The sequence below is a fragment of the Metopolophium dirhodum genome, chromosome 6 (assembly GCF_019925205.1).
Source record: "Metopolophium dirhodum isolate CAU chromosome 6, ASM1992520v1, whole genome shotgun sequence".
Taxonomy (NCBI): Eukaryota; Metazoa; Arthropoda; class Insecta; order Hemiptera; family Aphididae; genus Metopolophium; species Metopolophium dirhodum.
In genome coordinates, this window is record NC_083565.1 from 38,662,685 (window position 1) to 38,671,966 (window position 9,282).

At 34.8% G+C, this 9,282-nt stretch overlaps 1 protein-coding gene across 1 annotated transcript; it reads right to left on the bottom strand.

Annotated features, from left to right (window-relative positions):
* Nucleotides 1-751: 751 nt before the first annotated feature.
* LOC132947803 (uncharacterized) lies at nucleotides 752-2,551 on the bottom strand. Its single transcript, XM_061018034.1, has 2 exons — nucleotides 1,749-2,551; nucleotides 752-1,676 (listed from the first exon to the last, which is right to left on the bottom strand). The coding sequence occupies exons 1-2, from the start codon at nucleotides 2,549-2,551 to the stop codon at nucleotides 752-754; spliced, it is 1,728 nt and encodes a 575-aa protein (XP_060874017.1).
* Nucleotides 2,552-9,282: the final 6,731 nt, after the last annotated feature.

Here is a 9,282-nt window from a genome sequence, read left to right on the forward strand (position 1 = left end):
ATGTTACTGTACAGAGACGGTATTCTGTTATTGGTTCATCAGATTCAAATCGCCAAAGAATCCGTAAATAATCACGGTCTTCAGAATGAATTTCAATTTGTCTTTACATTTGCTCGATGTCAGCTGTAAACAGAACCTTGTGTACTCGGGCACGGATCAGAATACGTGGTAAGTCCTGTTGAAGCTTGCGACCTGTGTATAAGTTGGTATTGAGTGATTGTCCCGTGGTGGTCACAGCAGATGCATCAAAGACGACTCGGAGTTTAGTTGTCTAACTCTCAGTACGCATGATGCAGTGGTGTGGGATGTAGTAGCAATATGGAGTCATTCTTAGATTCGTCGGGACTACCTGCATATGTTGACTCACAAGGTAATCTCTCATGAACTCCTTATATTGTAGGGAAAGCTCTTCATTTTGCGACAATCGGCGTTCCAAGTACCGAAATCGCGTTTGAGCCATGCTGCGAGAATCTCCGAGGATTGGGCGAGGATGTTTCAATGGTAGCGCAATGCTAAATCGACCAGAGGCCAGACATTTCACCGAGCATTTGAATATTCTTTCTGCGTGGATTTCATCTGGGCTCAAATGGTGTATATGGGGTGGCTCCTCCAACTCCCAGAATTTTGACAGGGACTGTTCAAGTGTCGACTCAGAGGTGACTAACATTGACGTGACTGACTTGGGTGTCATTGCAGCAGCTGGTCCCATCAAAACCCATCCAAATACTGTGCCAAAGACCGTTGGATTATGTCAATGACCAGCAATGCGGTCACCGGTGAATATAGCTGGTCCGACGTCTGCGCCGAGTAGGATATCAACTTGTCCTGGAGTGTGGAAGGTTGGATCTGCCAGATCCAGTTGATTTATGTGAGGCCACGATGTTGCTTGAATAGTTTCTTGAGGTGTGACATCTGTGATCTTCGGTACAATAAGAACATCAACAGGAATGGATGGTTCAGACTGGTTTACTGGTGACATTGTGATTGTGGTCATGCCGGACACCACGTTAACCAGTGTGACTGAGAACACGCTGATTTTTGTGGTACAACGTCGGCGGGTCAATGATAGGCGATCTGCACACTGCTTCGTGATAAAACTGACCTGAGATCCCGTATCCAATAGTGCTCGTAGAGTATGTTTCTGGTGGTCGAAAGATGCGACACTGATGAGTAATGTTGGCAGTAGGATTGGCTGAGTTCTTTGAGTGGCAGTGAACATCGTAGCTGCTGAAGGAACATGGTCACCCGTGGTTACATCATCCGGGAAATGCAGAAGTGTATGATGCTGTTTCTTACATGCTTGGCATGTATACTTTGATGGACATGCCGACGATGTATGTCCAGATCCCAAACAATTGATGCATAATTGAAGCTTCTTTGCCGTTTGGAATCGTTCACTTGGGTTTTGGCTCTCGAAGACTGCGCACTTTCGAACTGAATGGGCTTCCTTACATAGTGGGCTGCAAGTGGTTGGGCTCGACGTGGATTTGGTGGCTGCCACGAGAACTTTAGATGACTCTGTTGGACGAGCTCCTCTCGACGGCGATGGTTTAGATTTGACTCTTGATGATTCAGCTATACCTGGACTGACCGTAGCGTAGTGTCCTGCTCGTGCTTCGGCTGCCCGCACGTGACAACGTAGAAATTCGACGAACTCAGTCAACTGCGGTTGGTGCCTGTCACCAAGGATCAGCTCTCAACGAGCCCTAAGTTCATAGTCAAGATATTGCTCAAATATGTGAACTAACAATGGGTTCCACTGACGAGTCGTGAGGCTCAGATTGTCCAATGCTGCGGTGTGTTCAAGTATCGCATTGATCAGTGATTTGATTGAGCAGGCATCAGTAGATAGAACTTTGTGTGGGGCGAGAAGAGCTTGAATGTGGATTCTTGCCAAGTCCCTCTTGTTCCCGTATCGAGCTCGCAATATTTCCCACGCACTGTGGTAATTTGCGGACGTTAACGGGAGATGGTTTATGACTGTCTTCGCTTCACCTTCAAGAGACGTTTTTAGAAACTCAAATCTTTCTACGTCTGGAAGGTCCGGGGAATGTGACATAATGGAATTTAACAGGTCGTCGAATCCTTGCCACTCAGTAATGATGCCAGAGAAGATCGGAAACGTTCGTTTCGGCAGTTGGTAATGGGATGCGTTAGTTGATACATTATTGATGGTTTGGATTAAGGTTGCTGAGAGAGATTGATCCAGGACAGGTGTCAGTGAGATTTTCTGCTCATCTGCAAAGGCAGCAAGTTCGTAGTACAGATTTTCGAAAGTGGCAGAGAGTTGACGGCTACTGGACGTATCCACGACATCAGTTGGAGCTTTCCCTAGACTGACCGCGTTTTCCATGTACTGGATGTCCTCTTCAACCTTCCATTGGATATTGTTGAGTTCTCGAAGCATCTGCTCAATTTTTGCCCGTTTTGCAATATTTTTTGAATCAGCCTTAAACTCACCGGCCGCGATAACCATTGCAGTGATTCTGTCTATAGCTCGGATTACACGGGCCTTTGATTCAACGTATGCAGCGGAGGCGGGAAGCGTCATGGTTTGTGTAGCGTTTAACTTCAATAGTTAAAATGACACCAGTAGTCAAGAACCGCTGATGATATGATAGTGACTTGAGTGACTTTTCTGTTGTGGATGATGATGGACAATATGACAAGGTCACGGTTTGTCTTTTCTCATCCGGCTCGAAGGACCAGTAAATATGTAGAGTTTTGGAAAGATTTGTAGCAATTAGTTATAGAACGAAAGAACACTACGAGATTTGTATGTCATACTGACGAATTTTATACTTTATTAACAAAAATAAAAAGACACTGGTTTTTACTGACGATCGAGGTACGAGGTAAAAGCGCGCACGACGGGGGATTTGGAATCTACCGAACGGTATGACAGTCGGTGCAATGCCAAAATACTCCGACTATTGCCCCATGAACTGCGGCAGATATATGATCAGTGCAATGCCGGAATACTCTGACTATTGCACTATTGACCGATATAAATACCGTCCGATAGATTCGGGTGTTGAGGTTTCTATCTGAAATGCGCAAGTCTGCCCGGGTGGGTCTTGCTACAGATCAGGTAAAAGACTGGTGCATTGGCGTTGGTCGTGCGGCCTTTTATATGCTGTCTATCGGTGATTATTTCAGCCGGTCTCGTGTTCTGTGACGGACTGGCGAGTTACCGGTGCCGTGTTCTGTGACAGAAACCCGAAACCGCAAAAGTCCAATCGCCGATAGACGCATAAATAATAATTATACAATTAGAAAAGGGCGTACTAATAATAATGTTAATTTTAATTACAGTCAAATATAAAAAGTACGATAAGCGTGAGGTGGACGGGAGTGCAGTGGTGTGCGTTATCTTCGCCGTGACTCTGTGTGTGAACAGTATGATGGATGGTATTAAATTTGAATTAAATTATCTATATATATAAAAATGGAGACAAAAATGTATAACAACTCATCAATTGAGAACGACTGGACAGATTAGTCTCAAATTTTTTTTAAGATGTTCGTAATTATCAGGAGAAGGTTTTTACGAAATAAAATTTTAGGAAAATCCACCAGAAAGGTAGGAAATCTGGATGTAAAAAATACAACAGTGGCGCAACATTGTATTAACTCGGTATTCACAATTAGTCCAGCCGTTTAGGAGGAGATCAGTTACATACTTGGTATAACTTTGATACTTTAGAGTTAAATTATAAAGTTACGTACAAACATCACGGGGTCCGCGGTCTACCGCAAGTAGACTGCCTACCTGATAATAAACTGCTGTGAATTAGTATTTTTATTCTGGGCAACGGAAAATTTAAGATTAATAATTTTGAAACCATACACCGAATATCAAATAACAAATTGAACAAAGTTTGAGTCACAGAGAGTTGGTACACTTAATGGGCAACGAAGTGCACGGGATCAGCTAGTATTATATAATATAATTTTATACGAAAAACGATTCTGAGAGGTGACAGTTTGTAAGAGTGGATATTTTATATTATATTTATATTGTTATTACTTATTATTAATACGGTAGCCGGTAAGTTGAATAAATATTATAAAATTACAACAAAATAATTAAGATCTTTAATTTCAGTTATATAATATGTAACTTCCTCAAAATTTGAAAGTAAAATAATTATAAAGAAAAACTGTTTTATATTTTTGTGATTTTTTGGTTACAGAATAACCTACTTACGTGGTACATTGTTGTAAGTTTTCAATTCTTAGCTTTAAAAGTTGAACATTTTAGAAATTTTAAACTATAAAAACATCTTAAAATTTAAAATTTGACAAAATTAATGTTATCAAAATTTGAATTTTAAATGACTATAAAAAAATGTGCCTATTTATTTTTAATATTTTGTAACTGCTACGTAAGTAATATATCAGGAACCTTGTATTAAATGTTGACATTTTTTTGCCTAACAAATAAAATTGTATTGATATTTATAGAAAAAAAATAAAAAAATTTAAATTTGAAATTTTCCGTAAGCAAGTCAAAACAAGTCAAAATATTTTGATAATTTTATCAGGTATAGGAATTGATAAAATAAACACATGATATAAATTTCAAGTGTCTACGGTTATTTGTTTTTGAATTAAAATAAATAAAGAAAATCACGCTACATGAGAAAACAAGTAAATATCCAATATGAAAACTTCAAACGCTCATAAAAATTTAATTTGACTTTCTTTTAGACATTTTTTTTTGATAAAGGTAGACAAACTTATGAGGAATGTTGTATTACATTTCTAGTACTTTTTGGGATTTCCACTTTACCGCCCGGTACTTTTGGGGATTTCCACTTTACCGCCCGGTACTTAAGGGGAATTCCACTTTACCGCCCGCTGGAGGAAAAATGTCGCTTTCCAACGCTTCAACCGTCATTGAAAACCAAACTTTCGGTGCAGGCATGACAAACAATATAATACAAGATTCCTTATAAGGTTATCTACCTATATCCACAAAAAAAGTCTATAAGAAAATCAAATTCAATTTTTATGAGCGTTGAAGTTGAGATTTGTATAACATTGGATATTCACTCGATTTCTCAAGTAGCGATTTTCTTATATTGTTGTAATTCAAAAACAATTAACCATTGCCACTTGACATTCATATCATATGTTTATTTTATCAATTCCTTTTATAATATTAATTCATCTTACCCGCTATCGTATTAATAATAGTAATAACAATATAAATATAATATAAAATATCCACACTGACAAACCAAAACTTTTTGGTTTTGTTTTCTATAAATGTCAATACAATTTTATTCGGTGAAAAATTTAATACAAGGCACCTTATATATTGTTACAATAGCTGTTGATACATATTAAAAATATAAAAGCACATCTTTTTTATAAGCATTTAAAATTCAAATTTCAACATCATTTATCAAATTTAAATTTTAAATTTTAAATTTTAAAATGAATTTGTATTTAAAATTTATAAAATATTCAACTTTTATAGCTAAGAATTGAAAGAAATGTAAAACAAGATTCCACGTAAATAGGTTATTCTATAAACAAAAAATACATTTTTTTATAGTTATTTTATGTTTAAATTTGGACAAAATTAGACGAAAATTAGATATTTAATCGAAGAAGAACGATTTAGTTTTGTGTAAAAATACTATTCGTGGATACATGCAATTTCTAGAGTATATTATTATATCCAAAAATAATATTAATTCAATTTACCGGCTACCATTTTAATTAAAAATAAATATTAATATATTTTGCTATAACAATCCGTTTCCGCTCCGAATTGTTTTTTAGTTTTCTTATATACAACGATATTATATTATGATTGAAATCAAATTAAGCACCATCCATTACAGTGACCCACTATATTAGCATTTTCTATACACCATCAAATTTTGAAAATATTTTGATTCATTTTGAGCCGTTTACGGACATTGTCAGTTTTCAATTTTTTTTAGTTTTTTTTTCTATAAATATCAATAAAATGTTATTTGTTTGGTGAAAATTTAATATAAGGCTCCTGATATATCGTTCTAATTGCAGTTGAAAAATATGAAAACTACATAGGCACAATTTTTTTTTATAAGGATTTAAAGTTCAAATTTTGACAACATTTATCAAATTTATAATTTATTAATTATTTTGTAGTTAAAAATGTATAAAATGTTTAACTTTTATGGCTAAGGATTGAAAATTTAAAACAATTTTCCCCGTAAATAGGTTATATATAAATTACTTTATTCACAATAATATCATCAAATATACTTGGCAATATCATAGGCTGACTGACCGTTTTCGCTCAGAATCGTTTTTCTTGTACAATGATATTATATCATTGAATTCAAATTTAACACCATCCATTACAATGACCTACTTGTAACCTACTGCCAGCAGATTGACATCCACTTACCCACCTTTTTTTTTTATTTATCGTATTATACACTGGATTGGCGTTTGTATGAATTTATAATAAATGCTATTAGGTACTATACAATTTGTGTTAATTCTTATTTTGCCTTGATCCAGACTAACTTCAAAAAGATAGGGGATTTTAAAAATGTATATTAAGTACGTATTTATGGGTGTACATTAGGGTGGCCCTTAACTTATTCTTGTAATTTTTTTTTTTTTATTGTACAACTTGTGGCACTCACCCAATTTTTGTTAATACATAATTAAATATTAACTGCAGTATGTCAATTTTCCAAAATAATTCTTTTCAAACAATAAATAAAAATAATATACCTTTTTTCGATATCAACCGCGTTTTTTAGTTATTTCACACCCAAATCATCGAAACCAATCGTTCTACGAACCCCAGGTGTCAACAGACATAAGTAAAAAACAATAAAAAAAAACGGTTTAGCTAGATTTTTAGAGCTTTTACTTATTTTTTGCATAAAATTATTAAAATTGCAACTATGCCGATAATAAATTATATAATAATATCAAAAGTAACTTTTTTAAAATCATCATAAAACTTACTACATTAAATAATTAATATTTAATATTCTTTGGTTGAAAAAAATGTATAACCCAATGTTTAGTCATTTTTGTAAAAATAATTACAAAACTACCAAACTTCAAGTTCTCGGGGGCACGTCTTAAAATTGGACGATTGATTTCAAATTTTGAAGTTAATATTAAATTGGGTATTTACAAAAAATAGGTGAGTGCCACAAAGAAAATTTAAATATTTATTTTTAAGGGCCACCCTAGTGTACCTATTATTATAATATATTTCATCCCCCCCCCCCCCCCCACGAAATCCAAGGTATCTCCGACTGGTTGTAGTTTTCTGCGTTAGTACAAATATAGAACTACTTCGATCATGAATCCACTAGACTGTGTGTCCTAGGCATTTGTGTTCCGGGCCCATAACCTGTTGAAAGTGACGCTTGACGGACTAATAACTTTAGTATTTATTTATTAGTATAAATGAATAATAACACGACAAAATGATTATGTATAAGTATAATATACAATAACGTACAACTGGACTATTTAACTTTGACAGTACACACACACACACACCGTATACGCACTGTACGACTACGGCGCCTGTGCAAGTGAGTATTACATACTTCAAATGCATAGGGCTTCAGCAAAGTACACGGTCTGATGATCTTCCAGGTGGGCCGGAAGTCTTATTATCGTGTGACTTCGGTTGTATATGTCATACGAAAGTAACCTCCAAATGGCTTCAGGCGGGCTGAGGTACCGCGAGTTGATGTAACTGAAACCAAAATTAATTCAATCTAATAAAATAAAAACAATTAAGATAATTTAGTTTTTAAGTGAGTTATAGCATGAATAATAATTGTAAAATAAAAATGCTCATAACTCATTTAAAAACTGTATTATCACAAATAAAAACTTCTAAGAAAACACAGATAATGTTCTTACGATTAAGTTTTATAATAAGTTGATTCACTCTAATTTTTAAGCTAACGGCGTAAAACGTGAATTTCTGAGCATAAATTTGATATGTTACGCGTTTGTAAGACGGTGACAACACATGCGGGTGTGGTGTTCTCTTAATACGGTCATGCATTAATAGTAGTTATAAATCATAGGTACGTTAAAAATGATATTTAATATTAGTAATAAGTATATTTTATATTTATTGTTAATAAAAAATTTCTAGAATATAAAATATATTTATCTGAAGTTAATAAGCTATATAGCAGATATTATTGATTTAGTTAGCTGTTTCGGGAGTTGGTGTTGCCAGACGGTCGAACATTTGTGCACAACCTCTAGGCTGTTCGACCGAAACACCCAGGAGAATTGGCTCAAACTGTTTTTGAAATTACAAAATTGTAACAAACAGATTTAATATGAAGAAATATTCACTGACCTCTTCATCGACGCCTTGGAGTATAAAGTCGATATCAAGTTCCATCTTCTTCCATCTTCTTTCCATATCCTGGGCCACCATCTCCACTTGGCCTGGAACTACCTCGACATCGTCCATCTGAACTTCGATAATTTCCACGCTCTCGTCGTTCATTTGAACTTCAATCACCTCGATATAACCGTCATCCATCAGGACTTGGTCCATCTGTACCTCAACGATCTCAACCTCATCGACGATTTCTGCGCCATCGTGTACATCATCTTTGTTAATTACCATCTATACAATCAAGGGAGGGAAATTTAAGATTAACCTTAAGTTTAAAATGAATCAATAATGAGCAAGGTTAAGTGTGGAGTAGGGTCAGTATCTTAAAGAATTGTGTTATTAGATATACAACTTATCAACGGAATAGTCATCCAGTGTTTTTGATATAGCTGACGTGTAGTGTTAATACGTGTAGTGTTAATACACGAATGTTACACCATACATTTTTATTTGGTTGAAACACAAATTTCCAATAAGATTAGACAGTTATGCCTGTAGAAAGTATATTGTACTCTATTGAATGTATTTCAACATTACAGTTCACCCATGAATAATATTAGGCATATAAGAAGCCAAGAAGGTATTTAAAACCGTGTTGAAATATTATAAATATTATAAAATATTTATAACAAAGTAAGTCTTGTAACCATGAACGTAATGTATACAAATTATAAATTATAAAAAACAGTGTATTGAATATTATGAAATGTAACTATTGTTTAGGGTACAGGTCTTAAGTATACCTATCAAAGTATCATATAAAATAAAATCCTTAACTCTATAATAAACAAAACAAATAGGTACAACAAAAACCTTGTGCACCTATAATATGAAGAGTGTGCAATTGATAATATTTGTATTTGGTGAAGTCAATT